The 22,365-nt window shown below is 43.8% G+C and overlaps 1 protein-coding gene and 1 long non-coding RNA gene across 13 annotated transcripts in view; one reads left to right on the top strand and one right to left on the bottom strand.

The window, feature by feature from the left end:
• Positions 1–22,365, bottom strand: part of St6galnac3 (ST6 N-acetylgalactosaminide alpha-2,6-sialyltransferase 3) — a 594,849-nt gene that overhangs the window by 211,274 nt on the left and 361,210 nt on the right. For all 12 annotated transcript variants that reach the window (XM_031375907.1, XM_031375905.1, XM_031375911.1 and 9 more), the window contains one exon: positions 4,640–5,049. In XM_031375907.1, coding sequence (XP_031231767.1) covers positions 4,640–5,049 — 410 coding nt within the window. The remainder of the gene's footprint in view (positions 1–4,639; positions 5,050–22,365) is intronic.
• On the top strand, positions 9,546–14,999 carry LOC116093962. Its single transcript, XR_004119902.1, has 2 exons — positions 9,546–9,967; positions 14,777–14,999. It is a non-coding gene; the product is annotated as an uncharacterized LOC116093962 (long non-coding RNA).

Genomic DNA, 22,365 nt, shown 5'->3' on the forward strand with positions numbered 1-22,365 from the left:
CCTCTTCTCCTTCTCTCTCTCTGTCTCTGTTTCTCTGTCTCTCTCTGTCTCCCTGTCTCTCTCTCTCTGCCTCTCTCTTTCTCTCTTTCTCTGACTTTCTCTGTCTCTACTACCCTCTTAACTCCCCTCCCGTGCCCTGAATAAACTTTATTCTATACTATGCTGTCCTGTGGCTGGTCTCTCAAGGGGAGGGGAGGGCTCAGCATGGGCCCACAGAGACACTCCCCTCCCCCATACCTCACTACACCTCCACAGAACATATCTACCCTCTCTTTATCTTTTCATAAACACATCACTCTGCCCCACTCTAAAGGCCAAGAAAGAAAAACCCAGCCTTGCCATAATGGATGTCACAGTGCCATGGTTAGGTTCTTTTAGCAACAAGCAGAATCAAGGCTCTTTGGCGAATGTCTGAATACAGGCGGGAAGGTACATGTGAATGAGAACTGAAGACCCAACAATAGTAGGAAAGAGGAAAGTCATTCATGGCCTCTACTGAGCATCAAAGGCATGCTAAGCCAAAATGAAGAGGTTCCCAAAGGCTAAAACAAGACATAGGGTCATAAGCTATGCTTTAAAATCAATTAAATTACTAAAATACAGACACACTTGAGTGTTAGCATGTAAATATGAAAAGTGATAAACATGTAAGTCAGTTCAGAGGGTGCCAAGAAACTGATGCATTGGAACCAGTCAGTAAGAGGCTGGTATTGTCGTCTATCTCCTGGTTGCCAAATGCGGCCAACTTTCTCTCTATAAAAAAAAAAAGGAGAAGATAAAACACCACCGTTCTATAACCCTAATAGGCTCTTGACTCCAGACAGTTACCATTAGTGGTTTGTACCATAAAAAGAGAAAACTGTAAGGTATACTTCCATTACAAGTATCACATGATGCTCTTGGCAAAGGAATAAATACTAATTGGGTCTGAATCCAGGCATTCTCAATGCATATAAACCAATGTAGAAGAAATAACATGAGGCGAAGTTAATAAAACTAACTAGATGGTAAAACACCCAGGTGGCTTTATCTGTAAATACACACACTGGAAATACACCATGCAATTACCATACATGAAACATAGGCTAATGCTTAAGTCACATGTACAAGACAACTGTTAACCACTGCAAGCCAAGGAAACACAGAGTGCTATGAAGGGCATGTTCGCATTTCCATGTATGATGTGGGTTTTTCTTTTGTCTTTTAAAATATACAGAAATATTTAAAGACAGAACACAACAATGAGGTGTACGGTTTGCTTTAAAATAATGCCTAGGGAAAGAGAAAGTGTGTTGGGTACAGCTGAACTAAGACTGTTCATGAGTTAGTAATTCCTCAGGCTGAGGGCTGGCTCTCCAGAGATGAAGACACGACCAGTCTCTGCTCTGCGAGTGTGACATTTTTCTTATAACAAGTGTTTAAAAGATATTGTTGAGGCTGTGAGTTTGGCTGTGTTTAAGAACCATGACTGTACACCCAAGCCTCAGTTGAAATCTTCAAACACATGTAAAAGCTGGCCTGGCCCTGAATGTCTGCAAGCCCAGAACTGATTCCTGTGAGCCACTGCTCAGTCAGCTTAGCTGAAATGGTAACCACTGGCTCGATAAAAGAGCAGGTCTCATATAGTAAGGTCTCCAGTGACCGGAGTCCTACCTCCGGTTTCCCCCTGTGAACATGTGCATGACACATATCCACATACTCAGAGATATTTTCTAAAAGCTGGCATTGTGTGCCAGAGAACAACGAAAATCATTACACTCAGCACAAGCAAGGCTAGATGTAAGTCCTAGTAGAGATGGAAGCCTTTGAGGTCATTTTGGCCAACAGCAAGCTGAGTAGCCTGATTCTACCTGTCAACCTTCTACAGAGTCCTGAAGAACCTGTGCACTTTAATTCCCCTGTCTGTGGAAGCTAGGGAAATGATACTAAGAAGAAAAGGAAAAAAAAAAAGAAAAATGTACCATAAAATCATTTGACCTTTAAAAGAAACTTAGCTTTAGTAACCCCGATGATAGATATCTGCAAATTAACTTTGCCAAGATAGCAATAAGCAGTTTTTCCCATCACAGACACAGAAAACACCTCCCGATGCTACTTGCTAATTGTTCTACAACCTCACATCTGTTACAGTGCCTCTGAAAGCTCACAGCAAAGGCCAACATGCATGAGCTCCAGGACCAAACGGCACAGTAAGTTCTTCTCTGATCCCCCAAATGGTCCCCGGGCGCACCATTGTAACTGAGGGATACCCTAAGGGAGCGTAGTAATGAAAAACCAAATACATCTAATTAATTGCATTGCTCGGGGCTAGTGAGAGACCAGAGGTTTCAGGAGCCCCTGGAGGAGGGTCACGTTTGTACAGAACGGTGCTATATGAGAGTGCAGTTCTTGCAAAAGCCAGATCTGCCTATCTCCATTGCCTGTCTCCTTGAATTGCCTTATGCCACACTAATTTAGATCTAACCTACGAGGTTCTTCTTGCAGAAGAGGGGCTTGTGATAGAGTGTTGCTCTGTTTCACATTTCAGGTGAAGTTGTATTTTAAGGGCTTGGAAGTAGAAAATAAATGCTCAGTGAAAATCAGTCCACATTATCAATAGGACCATTGGTCTATCAGAGAGAGAGAGAGAGAGAGAGAGGGAGAGAGAGAGAGAGAGAACAAGCAGTAAAATTACACCTGGAGACAGCAAACCCCAACTCCCTGCAAGCACATGCCTAATAGTTACAACTTCCTATTCAATAATATTGAGTAGTAAAAGACAGGCATGCATATTAAGGAAATCAGAATGTTAGTACTGCAATTATACTTGAAGCTCAATTTATTCATGGTATTGCACAAATAAGCAAAATTCACATATAATTTAAAACTCCAGGCACAGGTTTCCTGATCTTCTTCAGCAATTCTTTCTTAGTGTGGGACATCAGCCAAGATTGATCGGTTTGTCATTTTTGCTTCCCTCTCTTATACTGGTTGTCTCTGTAAAGAGACAGAAAAACCAGCAGATGGGTAGAGCTGCCTGAGAGGTTTGGATATGAAGGAGCTAGGAGAGGAAGAGGAACGTGGGGAGAAGGGGAATGAGAGGTAGGTTCAAGCAAAGAGGGTGGTCCAGGACAGAAAAGCACACACAACACACAAAGGTAGCTTGGGTTTTGGATAAATGACTGAAGGGTATTTATACTGCATGTCTCTTTCACAAGAAATTCAAGAAGGAGGAAGACCAAAGTGTGGATACTTCATTTCTTCTTAAAAGGGGGGAACAAAATACCCATGGAGGGAGTTGAAAAGTCTAACTATGGAGCAGAGACTGAAGGAAGGACAATCCAGAGACTGCTCCACCTAGAAATCCTTCCCATATTCAATCATCAAATCCAGACACTATTGTGGATGCTGGCAAGTGCTGGCTGACAGGAGCCTGATATAGCTGTCTCCTGAGAGGCTCTGACAGTACATAACTAATATAGAAGTAGAGGCTCACAGCCATCCATTGGACTGAGCACAGGGTCCCCAATGAAGGAGCTAGAGAAAGGACTCAAGGAGCTGAAGAGGTTTTCAGCCCCTTAGGACAAACAACAATATGAACTAACTAGTACCCTCAGAGCTCCCAGGGACTAAACCACCAACCAAAGAGTACACATGGTGGGTCGCATGGCCCCAGCAGCATATGTAGCAGAGGATGGCCAAGTCAGTCATCAATGGGAGGAGAGGACCTTGGCCCTGTGAAGGCTCTATGGCAGGGCCAAGAAGCAGGAGAGGGTGGGTTGGTGAGCAGGGGGACAGGGGAAGGAACAGGGTTGTTGTTGTTGGTGGTGGTGGTGGTTTTGTTTATTTTTATTTTTTTTAATTTATTTTTGGAGGGGAAACTGGGAAAGGGGATAACATATGACATGTAAATAAAGAAAATATGTAAAAAAAAAAAAAAAGAACCTAATCCTGATAGTTTTTAAGTAGTATATAATTTCCTTTTTAAAAAAAGATTTATTTATTTATTTTATGTATGTGAACACACTGTAGCTGTCTTCAGACACACCAGAAGAGAACATCTGATCTCATTACAGATGGTTGTGAGCCACCATGTGGTTGCAGGGAATTGAACTCAGGACCTCTGGAAGAACAGTCAGTCCTCTTAACTACTGAGCCATTTCTCCAGCCCCAGTCATAAGTTCAATACAGTATTCTGCTTAGTATATTCGATACTAATGTGCAGCGTTCAAGAACACAGGGTATGTAAGAGCTGTGCAATTATTAGAAGGTCAATAGTCTGTTCTATCTCTCGTCTCAGAGGAAAGGAAGAGCCATAATTTCCATGCATTAAAATCCTGAAATTCCTGAGTATTTCTGTAGTAAAGACTTCTTCAAGCCAAAAATCCAATTTAATCAATATCAAACTGAGCTACATAGGAAGAGATCTAAAGCCATCCTGGAGAACTATCCACCATTTCTCAGAGCCTCAACCCTATTAAAATGGAGAGAACAGAAGGCAGTGCAAGCAGAATTAAAGGGACCTCCATGTTGGCTCATGACATAATCTTAATGATCGCAAACACCGAGTGGTCTGTTCACTTGACGGCTAGCAGAAGGACTCGGCAAGATGCACCGTAAAGGACAGTAAAAGTCAACTCGGCTGTCTCAGAGGACTCACCTGTCCTTCCCCGTCTCATCCTTAAACACTCTATCACAGTGAGTCATCTGCTGCTCCGTGGTCACATAGATCTGCGCGTTCGGATAGGCATCGACCGTCTTCTTTAACATGTTGTACACGATGCCATTACCGTCCTTCCTCATGTTGCGGAAAGGGCCCCAGATGACATAAATGGTCGTGCTTGCTTCCTTGAAAAAATAGTCAGGATTTTTCAGCAAGAGAGGGACACTGGTATGTGACACAACTCGGACCATTGTCATGTAGCCGACATCTTCTTCAAACCCCTTGGTGGGGGCGTTGTTCATCCTCCAGATGCAGGATGCATGGTCTATCTCTTCCCCTACCTTCTGCCCGACCATCTGACCTGAATTTGACACGACGGCACAATGGTTACAGTTCAGCCGCAAAGGCTGAAAAAGAGAAGAGACAAAGAGTGAGGTCACATGGGTTCTGGAGGAACCAAAATGTCACTACTGTACAATCACTGAGTGTGAAGTTACCTCTGGCACACCTCCATCCACAGCCTCTGCTCCATGTGTAGCCTTTATTGAACCCATGCTTTGATTAGAAAAGTAAATACATCCTGTTGAAAAGGTGACTCGACTTTCTGTATCCCCACGGTAGTTTAAAATGATGTGGAGAGATAGTCATTCCTTTCTCTCTAAATGATGAGTTTTATACATTTAGACCCACAATTTCCAGTGACAAAAGAAAGTATGAAGCTCTTGATTTCTAGGATAAGGATGGTGGCTATAAAAGAAACTCCAGTGGTACATACCGAGGCATGCATTTTGAACTTTGGTGGTATGTATGCACCGGTAGGTGGCAGCTGATGATCACGTGAAGGAGACACAGCCAGGACCCACTTAAGACAACTAAAGCCTTAGGCTGATGTCTAAAATTCTCCAAGTCATCCTGTTAATGTGCCTCTGGGACTGTGTCAGTTTTACACGGACAAGGTTAGGCCTCTCTTGAGAACACGGAAAGACATGTATACAGTCATTCGAGACTGAATAACTCTGCATGGAACTAACAAAGACTTGGAAGCAAAACACTGATGTCCAGGGCGAGTACTTAATACCAGTTCCAGTGGTTGAGCCAAGCCCGTACCTTCGAAATCTGGATCCTCTGAATAAGAACTTCTAAGCCTATATCTTCTAAGTCTAGAGCTCCTTTATTTTAGATTTATTTTATTATTATTTATTCATTATGTTTGTATATGTGTGTTTCTCTGTGTGTGAGTATGTTCATGCAAATGCCTATGGAGGCCAAGAGAAGAGATGAGATCCCCTCAGCAGTGCTAGGCTGTTGCAACATCCCGATGTGGGCACTGGGAACCAAGCTAAGGTCTCCTGCAAGAGCAGTACACAGTCTAGACCTCTAAGCCATGTTAGCCCACTAAATATCAACCTTCTAACTCACACTAAGGGCTCACAGCTATTAGCATTATCCTGTTTCCTTGGCTTCTAAAATAGCCACACACATTACTGTTGCTATGTCTTCCCACGGGAAGACATTACTCCATCATCAAAACAGAAAAAGAAATACTTTGGCATCCTTCTCACCCACCATAAGACTACATGGTTTTGGTCCTGAGCTTGAACCCAACGAATTTTGCACCTACTGGAGAAGAGCTCCTCTCATACAGGGTCCTGCCCTACCTTTACTCTGGTTCTATTTGCGATCTAGACAGTGAGCTCCTGTAAGATAATGCCTTGCCTCTGACTTCAGTAGGAATTTATTAGCAGCTCAAGTTGTTAAAGTAGAAAATGAAAGATATGAGTTTAAAACAATCAATTAAGAGTCTGAACACTTTATATTCTTTTATTTTTTTAAATCTTTAGAAACCAATTTGTGGTACCCAAATATTCTCAGATGTATGGTCTTTCATTTGATTTACCAGGCTACACTCTTAGAAAAAACTCTCTCTCCCTCCCCAGCAACTAAAAACTGTTCATAACTCTATTGTTAGGGGTGGACAGGGAAGAGAAGTGGGCCTAGGAATAGCTGGGGGTGAGGGTAAATATAGTCAAAACACACATGACACTCTCGAAGAAGTAATTTTTTAAAAAGAGTCTGACAATTGAGCCAAATACTAGGAAACAACAGGCTTTCCCGTTTAGCTTAGAACTGTTGATTTAGATGGAGAGAAAGTGCAATCAAGGGGAAAGGTCAGCTAATCAGCCAGCTCAGTCCAGCTGTGGCAATCAGGGTAAGGAAAAAAAGGCAGGGAAAGCAATCCAGAAAAGCCACTTGGACAATCACCACACAGTTGCAGCTGGTCACCTTTCCTGTTGGTGGCACTCTGCTCAGCAGTGTCTGGGTGCCTACCCCACAGCAGATGGAAAGAAACGCACATTTAAGCTGCACTTCTATACATGCACACAGTAAATGCATCAGCATCCCGCACAATACATTAGAAGGTGGTCAGGTCACAAATGAGAAATGTATACAACATGGGAACTTTGGAAGTGTGCACATGCATGTGAGTGTGTCTGTGTGTGCATGTGAGTGTGTCTGAGTGTGCATTGGGAGCCATGAAGAAATGTCCGAAAGGCACTGCTGAGAGAATGAATGGGTGAGGTGAAATCACTGGCCATTGCCGGGTGGAAATGACTCAAAGACATGGAGGCCGACTCTAGTGTGGTTGGCAAAGCAAAGCTACTGCAGATCCTTTGAGGCAGGAGACAGCAATGAAGATGGAATCACTCAGCAGGGCCCATGCAGACAGCGAGTAGGTCCTGGGTGTAGAAAGGAGGCCACGGTGCATTATTTGGGTCCTCTGGCTTCCTGTGCAGTGGAGAGCTTTGACGAAAGAGAAATGGATGACCTGAACTGTGTCTTAACAAATTTGGCCATTACATGGAAAGTCGGACCGTAAGAGAAGAAGGTTGAAACAGGGAGAGCAGGCGATTGTTCCCACAGAGAAGAGAGAGAGGGTGATGAGAAGACAAGAGGTGGTTAAGGGTAAGCAGAGAGGCTGACATGTTTCTGGGTATATTCTGAACGTGTGAGAAGCAGGTTTGAGGGGAGATGAGTCAAGAGTAATGTCAGGCTTCCACCACAGCCACTTGAGACTAGCACAGCTTCCATCTAGGATGAAAGGAAGGTTTCTAAGAATAAAACCAGGGAGGGAAACCAAGAGTCTGTTTCCAGGGTAGGCAAGGGGATGATGCCTTAAGTAAAGAATACTACATTGTCTATTAACAAACCTACTCAAACTGCTTTAAATGGTTGTCCTGCCTTGATTATTAAAGTAGTACAGGCTCACTATGAAGAGCTTGAAAAATTAAAAAAGGGTAGAGTTAATGTTATTCACATTTCTAGCACTCAACAATGTTCACAAATATTTCACCACATTGTCCTTTTTCTATGTGGACTGTTATGGGCAGGTAGAAAAATTAGCTTTACACGACTAGGCATCTTTGTGTTTCTTTCATTTTCATGTTGGTCTTTCCCATGTCAGTAACTAATCCTTAGAGATGGTTTTAGTATCTGCTCATTGCTCAACTACACAGCTATGCCATAGTGTATCTATCTGCCTGCTCTGATTGCCTGATTTATGTTCTACTATTTACAAGGACTTTCATAAACATCTTTGTACATCCTGGAGCATTTTGGAGCCAACAGTTATGGTGTTTGATAAACTTGTTTCCTTTGGTCTCTATTTACTCCTGTCGCACATATACACTAGCAAATGCATCCGTGTAAGTTGTCACAACTAAGTATCAGGAAGACCATGACCTGTTGGACCCACACTAGTCCATTTGTGAGATGACTTAAAGTATTTCAATCAGGGCTGCAGAGATGTCTCAGAGATTCCGAGTGTTTCTTGCTCTTGAACAGAGCAGTGACTCAGTGCTTAGCACCCACATGGTGGCTCAGCCATCTGGATCTCTGGTTCAATGGAGTCCTGTACCTAACTGTGGCCTCTGTGAGCACTTGGCACAGACATGGTATACTTCTAAAATACATGCGTGCACAGATACAATGAAAACACTTATTTTAAAAAATACCTCTATGGTCAACAGGCATGGTGACGGATGCTTGCAATCTAAGTGTTTGAGAAGCAGAGGCAGGAGGGTCATGAGTTCAAGGACATCCTCAGTGATCTAGAGAACCTGAGGTTAATCTGGCATCCTGTTGCACTACTGCACAAACATGTTTGTGATAAAGAACTTGAATAGCACCTTGACAAAGTGCAGAAAGCAGCAGGAAGACCAGACGCTAAGTTAGAAGTCCACCCAAAGTGAAGGAATATATTAGGACACTTGGACATGGGTTCTAGACCAGCTCCACCACAAAAACTTTCTTAAATGAAGGCTCACGAGAGTGACTTTGGGGATCAGATGTGGTCTAAGGTGTTTCCTTGTCCTTTAGACACCAACATTCTTTCAGACGGCATGGAAGAGCGCAATCTTTTTGCAGTTTTTGGTAGGGCTTGATTAACAGCCACTACTCACGACCGAGTTCTCTGAGATCACTGTGATTGGTACAAATCAGTACCTGTTACACCAAGTGTTGCATGGTTTGCTCTGACATCATCAGCATGCACATGGGCAGCAGAACCACATTCCACTGTCCATTCCAACAAGGTCCTTAAGTGGACAATAAAACCATATTTGGTGTACAGCCTGCACAGAGCTAAAAAAAATCATCAAGAACAGCCTTGGATGTGTTCTGTAAAATGTGGCAATTTGCTTGGATTTCCCAGCCATTAGAATGAATTAGCCAGTTCTGCTGTAACACGGCTTCATTTAGCTAATAAGAATCAGCAGGCTGGTCTCACTTGACAATTGTAACCCCTGAAAGTGATCCATTAAGACATCCCAATCTGTTCCATGACAACGCTGGGAAGCCACAGCTGTGCGGATTATGAGGTCAGCAGCTGACTAGCAACTCAAGGGCCAACAGTGGGGCCAACAGTTTGTTATGTGAAAAATGTGAGCAGGAAGGAGAGCAGCGCTTTCCCTCAGAGGCTTTGGCTGTAGAGGAGGTTTTCACTAACCACTTCTTTTCACTGTTGACTGGATGACAGTGTCGCCCTGACTAGAGTCATTAGAGACTTCCCTGTGTGCATTATCAGCCCCAGTCCCAACTCTCTGACTTTCTGGGCAAGGCACACATGCTCAGCACTCCACTGACCAGAGCTTCAAGAACCATTTTTAAGAATGGCAGAGAAGCAGGAGCTGATAAGTAACACACCTCCCGAATCAGAACTGGAAGCTCCGAGCTGCCAGAAGACTTGGAATGGCCCCGGGATGCAGCCATGTGTTTGAAGGAATGGTCAAACTACTATGATCCATGATGAAAGGAAGAAGACACCAGGTACTCGTGGTTGGCTGGGTTGGCCGGCCATGGCCTGCCTCACCTAGTCATTCCCATCTCCTTTGTAGTTCTGTCCCCAGGTCTTTTGATCTCAGCTTTCTTTGTAAAGAGCATTGCTGCCTCTCTGCTGGTTTATGTTTGATTGGGGAGGCTTGAGTACAAATGTAGTATACACGTCTCTGTGGCTTTGTTCTGCCTCAATAAGTGGTGCCTCTCTCTCCCCAGATTGAGGGCCTGGATTTCCTGAGATGTCTGTTAAGATTTATCGGGTCCAATTCATCAACCTTCATCTTAATTTCAAATTCTTCTTTTCAGTTGAATTGTCTCTACTTTTTTTTTCCATTAAAAATAATACACCCCTTAGATCTTGTTTCCTATATCGAAACGTCTTTTAAAATCTTTTGCTTGGGTGAAGAGCCCAAGATATATTTAACTAATCCCTTTCTGGCAGCTATGCCCGCTGTTAAAGAAAACCCAGGAGTGGGGGGAGGGTGAAGTGCTTGCTTGGAGTTTAATATTCTGGGATTAACATAAATGATTAAAAATAATGGGTTTGGAGATACATGCCTATAATCTTAGGGCTGAGGACACAGGAGCAGGCATATCCAAAGAGCTCACTGGCTTAGCTTGCTTGGTGAGCTCCAGCCTCCATGCCCCCTGCTCTATGTGTGTGTGTGTGTGTGTGTGTGTGTGTGTGTGTGTGTGTGTGTCTCCTGACCCCACAAACACAGAGGAAGAAAACCACACATGCCAAACACTTTATTTTATTTGAGATCTAAAATACCAACTTATAAAATAGCAACAGACCTATATTTGTTTTAGGCATTTCCTCTTCTTGCAAAATTATATCAACTCCGGGCCATTATACTTAGTTACAAACACTCGGTTGGGCAAACAGTGTTTATAAATAAGTTTGGTGACATCTAGTAGACAACCAAATGACTTCTCCACGCAGCTACTCTGTGTAAGGTGCTCTGAAGGATCAATCATTTTGGGTTCTAATCAGGGCAAATTTTGATCTCCCTACCCAGCTCTGATGTGTAGGGAGTTCCATGGTCTGCTGTATCCATCCCAGGCTGTGTCAGAGGCCTGAGGACTTGCCTGGGAAGGCAAGGCATCTCCCACCAGAGCGACCTTTGGTCCTTCGGCTCTTCCTTGCTGACTGGGCACAGCAGGCAGATGAGCTCACAAGGGGGAAACTGTCTGAGAGAATTACGAGCACAGCTGTCCATCTCGGACGTGACTGACGCCTGTCTCGATTCAGGCCATCTCTTCAGCATTTGTTAAGTTAATCAAACTTGTTCTTCAAAAATGGGTGTTTTAGTCTGTGGACTTGTTGGTTTTTCAGGCAGTGTGTCACTATGTCACCCTGGTTAACTTGGAACTCATTGTGTAAACCCAGCTGGCCTTGAACTTAGGGCAATCCTCCTGACTCTGTCTTCTGGGTTTTAGGAAGACAGGCCTGAGTCACGATGCCAGGATTTCAAAACAGACATTTTGTTTTGAGACAGAAACTAGCTACATAGCCCTAACTGGCCAAGAATTCTCTATATACACTAGGGTAGCCTCAAAGTTAGAGAAATTCTTCAGTCTCTGCTTCCTAAGTGCTAGGATTCAACAAGCAGTCCCTCAAAATAGATTTTCTTTCACTTAGTTGATTCTCATTTTCTATTATAAAATTGAATAAATCAAGATAAATGTGATGTTCAATGGACACTAGATAGCTTTCATAATACAAAAAAAGGCATATGTTGTGTGTCATGAGATACACTCACAGCAGTATCAAGAAATGAGTCATTACTATATTCTAGATATTAACATAATTGATTAATACAATAACTATAATAGGAAATAATCATCACATACACAAATACTTCAAACCTCATTCAGCACTATGTTAAAAACCAGTCACTCGTGGGGCAGGGGAGCAAGCTTGCCTGGGAAAGTGCTTGCTGTGCAAGCATGAAAGACTGACTTGATTCCCTAGAACAACATAGACAATAAGAAAGTAGATGTGGAGACCTATGTTCTAATTCCAATGCCGGGGAAGCAACCCAAAGTGTGACCCTGAGCTCAACAGCTGGCCTAGAATACATGGTAAGTTCCAAGACAATCAAGAGTCTAGGAGAGTCTGCCTCAGAAAAATGTGGACGGCTCCCTAGGAACACCACCCAAGGATGACAAACTCACCACGTAGGCACAAACTCTCTCTCTCTCTCTCTCTCTCTCTCTCTCTCTCTCTCTCTCTCTCTCACACACACACACACACACACACACACACACACACACACTACACAAATGAATTCGTCGACAGGCAAGCGTTTCCTGAAAGTGAGGCAGAGTTGTGGCCTGCAAGTCCTCTCCCATGCCCTGCCAGGGGGTGGAGAATTCCCAGGAGATTCTCTGGGACATGCCTATTACGGAAGCCACTTCTCTTCTACAGCAATAGCCAGCCCTTAAATGTTAAAAATACTTAACATGATTTTTTTCCTTCACATTTTCCATTTCTAATATGGCTAAAATTTTAATCTGTCATAAACTAATCATGAACATTTTTATTGTATTTTGGATGGTCCTTTACATCTGTTTATTCAGTTTGCTTTCAAACCATTTCTTTTGAAAGAGCACTGAGTTGTATTTTTTTCTTCTTCTTCTAACAAGGAGAGTACTATCAATGTCTGGGAGAAAAACAAAAGCCCCGCAGCGGATGCTGCTGCTGGAGACTGTTCTCCATCACCACTAGGACGCTCTCCCTTCCCAAAGCTTCCCTCATGTGCATCCACTTCAGAAGAGCACAGTGGCTAAGAGCTCAAGTGATTCTCTAACTTGAGAGCCACTCCCCCCTCCAGACACGAAGATGCCCTACTTAACACTGAAGGCTTTTCAGTGTGTGTGGTTCCAATTCCATCCCTGCATTATAAGCATGTGTATTTGACAGGCACAAAACTGGGTTGCTTTTTAAATGCAGAAGACTGCAAGCACAGGCGAATGCATCCGCTGAGAAGGTCCCGGGCTCTAGATAGGATGAGAGGGAGGGGCGATGCGTGTGTTCTTCTATCTTTGTGAGTTCATGGTGTTATAATAATCAGCCCCAGGTCCCTGAGCTTATACAATGTGTCTAGAGACTCTAGTGTATAGGGACTCTAGACATCACTTTACCATTGTATTTCCAAATGGTCCCTCGCTTGGTTAAAATGGAAGTGAAAGGGAAGGGAAGGACAAGACGGGAAGAAGAGAGGTGATGGAAGTAAGAAAGGGAAAACAAGAAGGAGTGGAGGGAGGGACTGGGGAGGGAGAGAAGGAAGAAGGGAAGCCCAAAGCCTCACTCGCCAACCTGACTGGCATTTTACCTGGAAAAAGCGGCTTTTCTCTTTTAGTTAGCCCTTCCACTTCCCTGCTTCTGCCTGCCTCCACCAAACCTCACCTGAGTGTGCACACACTGGACACACCTGCTGCCTTCACCCAAGTGGGTGGGCTAGCTCACTGTGGGCTAGCTCACTTCACATGAGTGTGCACACACAGGACACACCTGCTGTCTTCACCCAGGTGGGTGGGCTAGCTCACTTCACATGAGTGTGCACACACTGGACACACCTGCTGTCTTCACCCAGGTGGGTGGGCTAGCTCACTTCACATGAGTGTGCACACACAGGACACACCTGCTGTCTTCACCCAGGTGGGTGGGCTAGCCCACTTTTCTAAGTCTCCTTTCATCCTCCCCACCAACCCTTCTGGAGAATTCTGTCACTTTCCTCCCAGTGTGAAGCAGATGGATTGCTCTACCCTTTTTGAATGATATATTGGGACAACTGCCAACCCTTTTACATTTTAATCAGTATGAAGAATGAAATACTTAACCTTTACTCCTTTTCCCTCTGAACAAGCTTACAGACAATTAAAATCTGTGAAATAAAACCTACAAAACAGTGTGGTTTCCCCGGCAAAAAGGAATATCATGGACGAAAGGTCACCTGTCAGCTACTTCCAGTCATTAAATCTCTGCATACATCACTAACATCGCTCTGTGGAAAACAAAGGTCAAAACATTAAATTATGAAACAGTCAGGATTAGAAAAGGTCACCAAAGAACTAAAGGAAACTTGACCGATGCTGAGAACGCCAGGTCCTAGCAGCTGGTAGAGATGGTTGGGAAGAGACTCGCCAAGAACTCTCACCTGCTCTCTATCTCACCCACGTGCTGGATAGGAATTTCCATTTACAGCTTGGAACCTGAAACGAAACTTGTCCACATCAAATAAAACCAGGAGCTTCGATAAATATTTCAGGACAAAGAACAAAAAAAACCAAAAACCCTTTGTGTTTGAATCTAACCAGCCTAAATTATTAAAAGCATTGCTTTACACAACCCTAATGGTTGCTTCACTTCAGAGGAAGCAACGTGATCTTCAAATGGGGAGCTGGCACTCCTGCACCTTCAGTGTCTTACAGGACAATTAGGGACTCAATGATTGCTAATTTACTACTTTAATGGTGAGACAAATGAGATTTTTGCTCTTCATCACCCAGTTTGAATGAATCAGAACAAAGCACGTTGGATTAACCCTGGGGACAGTCTCTCTCTCTCTGCTGTCATTTACAGCTTCACGTCTCCCCTGCATCTTTCGAGTTTTAGTCTTAGAAGCTGCACCATGTATAATGACACCATCGGGGAATAGATTCTGCCTTTCTTCTCCTTCCGTGTTCTTTAAGGCCCTTCAAGTGAGGGTACAAAAGACACATTAACAATCTGGCATTGTTTTTATTGCTTGACAAACTAAAAAATGTATTTTAATTCTTCCCTTGTTTCAGGAGTGATTAAGCAAGCCGTTTCCATCTTCTTCGAGTCACCTCTGTGTGCCAAGAATGGGAAGATTGTTCTAGAGAGAAATCTGCTCAGCCAAGCCAGGCTGCCAGGCTCGCTTCCTTGTCCCCCCACAAAGCTGCATGGTGCAGCTCCTGCAGCTTCCAGAGCTGTGGGTGTAAATCACCCGTGACGAGGAACAGCACATAAAACTACGGATTTGATAACCCACTGTTTGGCTCCAACTCTCTCTGGATTTGGAATGTGGCATTTGCTTTGGTTTCTACCTGGTGGCATTATATCAAGACATAAAACTTAATATGAGGCTGCATAAAAACGTTAATGTCAAGAAATAATTCTACCACAGCCAACACAAAGCTGTGCTCTCCGTTGCCATAGATGACACATTTCCCTTGAATTGAAGGTCCTCAAAGGTACAGACTGTATAATCCTGAGGCATGCTGCAAAAGGATCCTACTAGCTCAACCAGGGGAGACAAAGAAGAGCCTTCGTAAACTCCAAGATTTCCACTGAGGCCCTGCGTAAGGGCCACAACTCATGATCTACTGTTGCAAGTAGGAAACACCGAACAAGCTCCAGCTTTAGAGGTCACTTCTCTATGGATTATTTCCTTCCCCTCCAGGGAGATAGCTCAGGATGAGCTCTAATACACGATCCAGGCTTTTCATAGGGAACAAGAAAACTGGTACATGCATGTTCTCAGTGACATAGCAATGTTGCTCTCAGCTAGGGACAAAGATGCTCAATATGCCACCACTAACGATCAGGGAATCACTCATCAATAGGTTAAGAACATCTGTAGTTCCTGTCCCAGTGTATCTGATACCCACTTCTAGCTTCCTCCTGTACCAGGATGAAAGTTCATCCCATGTGAAGTTTGTTCCACGTGTTGATTTCCACATTTCAGGAATGGATCTGGAAGCTCTCCCTTCCCACTTCACAGGGAAACATGAGACAGTGTTTTAGATTATAACTACAAGATTCTGATGCACACATATTGTCATTAGTACCAAGAAACAAAGGAAACCAGGCAACTGAGTGAGGAAAGATGTTGATGTAAAGTCAAAATAGAAAGTCAGCCATCCTCAGCATCCATAGATAGAAATACAACAGTCTGGGAGAAAACGTTAGAATTACTAAGAGTTTATAAGACGGTAGCTGCCCAAGTGTGACATGGTTAGACAAACTCACTAACAGTACATCAGGAAAAAGAGAGGGGGAAATATAATGTATAGTATCAACAAAAATATAAATTCCTAGAAAGCAAAGCTAAATGAGAAGTCTGCAGAGGAGCCCCAGCAGAGCGCTTGTTCTGCTTGTTTATTTGCAAGCACCTTTTTGATTCTTAAGCAAAAACTTTAATTTCTATGACCAGGCTGTATGCATGCTAAAAACGAGAAGATTCTCACAATCTCTACTATCAGATGAATGGAAGCCCTGTGAGTTTTAAGAACTAAAACTAAGATTTAGATATAATATTTATCTGACTCTGGAGTCCCCAGCTCCTTTACTGGTATGGTAATTATAGTTTGAAATCCTTATCTTGTTTGAATAATTATTTTAAAGCTATGTTAAATCTTCTCCTAGATACCATGGGTTATTGACCCAGTAAATGAAATTACTGAGCCCACAGTATTTTTAATGCTTTAATGAAGTGGTGTTCTAAAATGCTCAGTCTCTGTAACCATGAAAAGCATATCAATTAGCTAAAACTGAATATTGCCAGAAACTAGACAAACTGGAGATTCTACTCAGAGCTTAGAAGATCCAAAACAAAATTAAAACGTGGTTATGCACAGGGCGATTGAAGCACAGGGCGATTGAAGCACAGGGCGATTGAAGCCATACCCTGTGCATATCGCCCAGTCTTGACAGCAGTTACAGAGCAGTTCCATCCTTTGCCTGAGACCGCATCCCCAATGTCTTTCACTCTTCAGTATGGAGGCTGAGGTTGAGCAATGCACCCTTGACCACTTAACCCTTGCTGCTTGCTTTATCTCCTGGCACAGGTAAAGGGGCAGGAAAGCTATGCCCTTGCACTCACAGGTCAGACTTAGTGGGCCAACTCATCCTTTATCACGTATCTGTTCTGACCACAGCCATCTCCCACTAAGCATTGGAGAAGCAGTCATCAGGAAGTCCCTCCATTTAATGTCAGGAGGATTAAGTTCCCAACCCTGTGGGACATATTCCAACCACACCAGGGGCTTTCTTGATCTGGTCTCCAAAAATCTCAGGAACTCAAAGTTACTCAGGAGTTGCCCTGTGATGATTCCGAGGAACAAAGGGGGTATAAGAATCAAATGTAAGGGAAAGTGCTGAGGGGCTGATCTTTAGCAACTCAGGAGCCAATACCATTGCCTCCTAAAGCTGAAGTGGGCTGCACAGAGCTAGGCAGACAGCGTGGCTTTACAGGCAGCAAAGGTTAGTGAAGGTAGCAACGCCGAGCAAAAGTGAAAGGACCCAGACTGAGGACCTAACTCAGTTGGCTGGATGCTCACCTGTCTCACAGGCTCGAATCCACAGGTGTCACCTCGTGACCAGGTGTGCTTCCATGTGAAATGTCAGGACTCAGGAAGGGAAGTGGCAGAGGAAGGAGAAGTTTAAGGGCTATCCTTGGCTACAGAGTGAGTTTAAGGCTGTCCTAGGATACATGGAACTCTGTCTCAAAAAACTAAAGAAAACTTCAACATTTCAAAGCTACTTGCCCTCCCCATGAAAGGTGGGGACTTCTATGCCTGTCCTTGCCGACTTGTCCCCTTGGTTGATTGTACTGAAACTATCTTTTTTGGTTGTTTTTATTGACCATTTTATGACTTCAGTTTTACTGAGGCACCTAACAGAGGATCAACTCAGCTTGGTCTCTTTACTGCCCAGGACTTGGATAGAAGCTGGGACCAACACAACAGAGAGTTTCCTAAAAAGTTCCAAGACTTAAGTTTATGACTCCCATGGGAGATCTGATACCTAGGAACATGGGATGTCTCAAGCTCTGGATGCTGTGTGACTTCAGATGGAAGAGTGGGGGAGGAGAGAGAAAGAAGAACAAAGGGAGAAGAGGGGGAAGGAAAGGAGAAAGAGGGAAGCCGAAGAAGGAAAGAGGAGGAAGGAAAGGAGAAAGAGAGAGAAGCTGAAGAAGGAAAGAGGAAGGAAAGGAGAAAGAGGGAAGCCGAAGAAGGAAAGAGGAGGAAGGAAAGGAGAAAGAGGGAAGCTGAAGAAGGAAAGAGGAAGGAGGGTGTTAGCAGCATTCCTTCTAGGCTCCGCCCAACAGTTACCTAGCAACAGCTAGGTAGGCCTGGCTAGCCATGAAAAGGACTATCAGGTCTCTTTTCTCTCTCTCTGACCCTTTGCTCTTCCTGACCCCTGCCTGTCTGTTTATCTGTCTCTCCCTCTCTCTCTGACCCCTTCCTCTCTGACCCTTTTCTCTCTCTCCATCTCTCCCCACCCCATCCCCCTTCCCTCCTCTCTCTCCATGTGTTCCCTGCTGCTCTGCTCTGCTTCTCTCTTTCTCTCTGTTTTTCTCTGTCCTCTCTCTTTTTCTACCTCTACTCCCTTCTTAACTCCCTTTCTCAAGCCCCCAAATAAACTCTATTCTATATTAGACCAGTCCTATGGCCCATTATTTAATGAAATCTCTCTTGGTTGTCTGTCTATCAAATTATTTGTATTCAGGAAGAGAAGGAGATAAGCTAAAATGCTAATGGGGAGGGATGTCTCAGCATGGACTCACTGAGGTACCCCTCACACCACACCATAGTCATAGCATGCTCTACAAAACATATAATTGGCTTTACAAAATGTATCAGAGGGGGAAGGCAGAGAGAGAAGGGGGTGTGCCCTTTCTTTACGCTTGACCAATGGTCATAAAATGCTAAAGCCAAGTCAATGTAACATGTAAGCAAGCCTCATTCCATTTTCTGATTATATTTTATGTGTGCATGTGTATGTGATCCCATGTGTCCTAGCAACTGGGAGCAGGGCTCTCTTCCCAGAATGCCAGTTCCTACGGCGAGCTTCCCACGCTCCATCCCTCCTCACTGCGTCCTCACTAAGGTTACTGCACACACAAAAGCTCCGTGGCAATGAGTCTACACTTCTCAACTGTAAGGTACTGATCAATAATGAACTGCACTATTATGAACATAAGCACTCATAACGTTTTTATAAGGGCAAACGGGGCCTCTCTGTCTCCAGCATGGTATCGACACAGTGAACTAAATTGCTCTGTTTCAGGTTTAGTTCTCAGTTATGTTTCTTAGGAGATGTTAGCAATAAAGCCAAATGTGTTTGAGAACACATCATGCACTTGATACCTTCATTTGTCTTTCTGGCATAAGTCTACTTCATGGGAAGATGCTGCTCAGAACACATCAGGGGGGAGTCATCAGGGGCTGCTTCAGGTACGCGGAGCAGGATAATGAATGTGGAGGAGGAATTGTGAATAAAGTTTTTCTTCCAACTCATGACGAGAATGATTCCCTGGATCTAACCCTCCCACTCCCTTACAGAAGACACAACAAGAAATCACTGGGAACGGTTCTCAAGTCTGACTGACAAGCTTCAAAAGATAGCCAGGGATGGTCTGCCAGTGGTGACCTGGCCTGTCCTCATACAAGGCACTTCTAAGTTGTTCCCCAACACATTAGGTGTCTTCCAAAAACAAAAGATAAACTATTCCAAAATATTTCAAAGGAAACTAACTTCAGGATAGAATCTTGGTTGGGTGTTAGCTGGTCTTAAGAATACTAGGTGTCCCTTTCAGAGACCTGGATATTACAGGGAACCGCCCACCACAGGCTCCTCCTCTGGAAGAAGATCCAGCACGTCCACATTAATAATGGGCTGACAGTTAGAAGTCAGGACAGCGCAGGCCTTACAGGGCTGCCTCGGCCAGCTGCAGGTTAAATGCAGTGTGGCCAACAGCTCCCCAAGCTGAGCTCGGCCTCTGATTTCTCGCCAGCTGACAAGTGCTCTAGATTTCTGGACTGCAGCATCAGGTCAGTCAACAAAAATATACTGGATAATGAATGACACTGTCACCAAACTCCAAGTTCCAACTCCCAGGCTGAATTCTAACCTCTAATTTACTCCCATCCCCAGCTGATCAGGCCCATTATTTAATGAAGTCTCTCTTGGTTGTCTGTCTATCAAAGTATTTGTATTCATGAAGAGAAGGAGATAAGCTAAAATGCTAATTATCTATTTTTTCTAAAATAAAAGGTCCATGCTAAGAATGATAATGAGTTATTAAAATAGCCCTTTTCATCTGACAGAAGACATCTTAACAGGCTCTGCAACAGTGGGATGTTCATTGCTGGACAACTTAGCAAATATAGAGGGAGATGTTTATGTTCCAGCTCTTCAGACTTCGCCAGCATTGGACAATAGCTTTGAAACAGGAATGCTACTGGGAATAATGAGATGAGATGGGAGAAAGAAAAAGAGACCACATACTTACTGCACAATTGGTTAGTTCAGCTTCTTTCAAGTATGTGGGTCTAAAATAGCTGTTATCACCTGGGATGGTTCTACCTCTAGGAAACACTGAACAATGTCTGCAGACTTTTAAACAGCATTATACTTAGTCATTTGTGTGTGTGTGCCTATGTGAGTGTGTGTGTATGTGTGTGGTTGTGCATATATGAGCTTATATGTGTAGGTATATCTGTTTACATGCATGTATATACATGTGTGAGTATGGGTGAGTGTGCATATGTGCATTGTGTGCATGTGTGTGCATGCATGTGTGTATGTGTCTATATATGTACATGTATGCATGTGTATGATGTGTGTGCACTTGTGTGTGTACAAGTATGTATATGTGTGCATGTGTGAATGTATATGTTTGTGCATGTGTGTATGTATGTGTACATGTGTATGTGTGTGTGTGTGTGTGTGTGTGTGTGTGAATAAGGGGGTGTTACCACATCATACATGTAGAAGTCAAAGGACAAGTAGAGACAGCTCTCCTCCCATACCAACCTGCGGGTTCTGGGGAAATCTCACTTAGATAATCCAGGCTTAGTGGCAAGTGCCTTTACCCACTGCACTGTCTTATCAGCCTTCTGAGACTTTCACTATTAAACTTGGTGAACACTAACTGAATTTAATGAGCAGAAGCCAAGGATGCTATTAAAATCCCGGTAGCCACTTCCAACAGAGTTATCCAGTCCAAACTGGCTGAGGAACCCATGAACAAAAGAAATGAAGGAGAGCTAGAGATAGCTAGAGAGCAAGGAGCTGCCCTTCACAGGCCCTGGGTTCAGCTACCAGCACACAGATCGCGACTGCCTGAAACTCCAGCTCTAGGGGCTGTCATGAGGCCTCCTTCTGGCTTCCTCAGGCATGGCATGCTGTGTGCACATATACATACCCAGGCACACACATACACACATGACATTTTTAAAAAGAAATTCCTATAAACAATGAAGCAGTGGCTATAACACTACACACGATGATGTTTTTTTTTCTTCCTGTGTTTGGGTTTTGTCTGTGTTTTTCACAAGAGTTTATCATTTCAGAGCAGTGAGGACTGCATTAAATGTAAATTGGTCTTGAATTACATGATTCCACATCCATACCTCGCTTTTATATTCAAAAGAAAACAATTCACCTGAGGAGAATTATGTACCAGTGAAGAAATAAGACAGATTCAAAAGAAACACACTGTAAGAAAGAAGATAGCTCTGGGAGGCTGCATCCCTGTAAACCATGAGCCAGGATCAAACCTTGCACCTTCAAATGTTTGCTAGGTATGGTGCTCCAGTAACAGGAAGAGCCATCTTGTTGTATGTGTGAAGTCACATCATTATGTTTCTAATGAGATAAGTCCCCTGTTAACCTAAGCAGTGCTTATGCAAGAGCTGAAGAGACTGCCACCACCACCATTCAATGGCCACTTGGTTAAATAGAATGGATATTTTGATGATTACAGTGACCTGATTAGATTTTTCTTTTCAACTTGACCTAAGTCAAGAGTTATCTGAGGAGAAGAGCTTTAACTGAGAAAATGCCCCCAACAGACTGGCCTGTGAGGAAGTCTTTAGGGTCATTTTCTTTTAATGATTGATGTAGGAGGACCCAGCTCACAGGTTGGCAGTGCTACCCCTGGGCAGGTGGTCCTGGGTTGTATTAAAAAACAGGGTGTGTAAGCCACGGGAAGCAAGCCAATAAACTGTTCCTCTATGGCCTCTGCACAGTTCCTGCCCTGAGTCCCTGCCCCAACTTTCCTCAGAGACGGAGCGTTACCTGAGAGTGTAAGACGAAATAAGCCTTTTCCTCCCCACGCTGTTGTTGGTCATGGTTTTTATCACAGCAACAGAAACCTTAACTAAGACATACAGATTTGGCTTCTTCTACTAGAGGGTGAGGCAAAAGAAACTGGTTTATTTTCTAGACAGGTTTCTGTTTCCTTGGCACACGGAGCCCTGGCACTGGGCAGCTGAAAGGCACACAGTCATTTTGAGTTGGCAAGCCCTCTCCTCTCAGGTCTCAGCAGCCTGGCTCCTCTGAGCTCTGACAAAGCCACCGACATTTAATCTTGGGAGCCAAGAGCCCTTGAGAGGCAGCCATCTTC

Source organism: Mastomys coucha, unplaced genomic scaffold, assembly GCF_008632895.1.
Source record: "Mastomys coucha isolate ucsf_1 unplaced genomic scaffold, UCSF_Mcou_1 pScaffold16, whole genome shotgun sequence".
NCBI classification, from domain to species: Eukaryota; Metazoa; Chordata; class Mammalia; order Rodentia; family Muridae; genus Mastomys; species Mastomys coucha.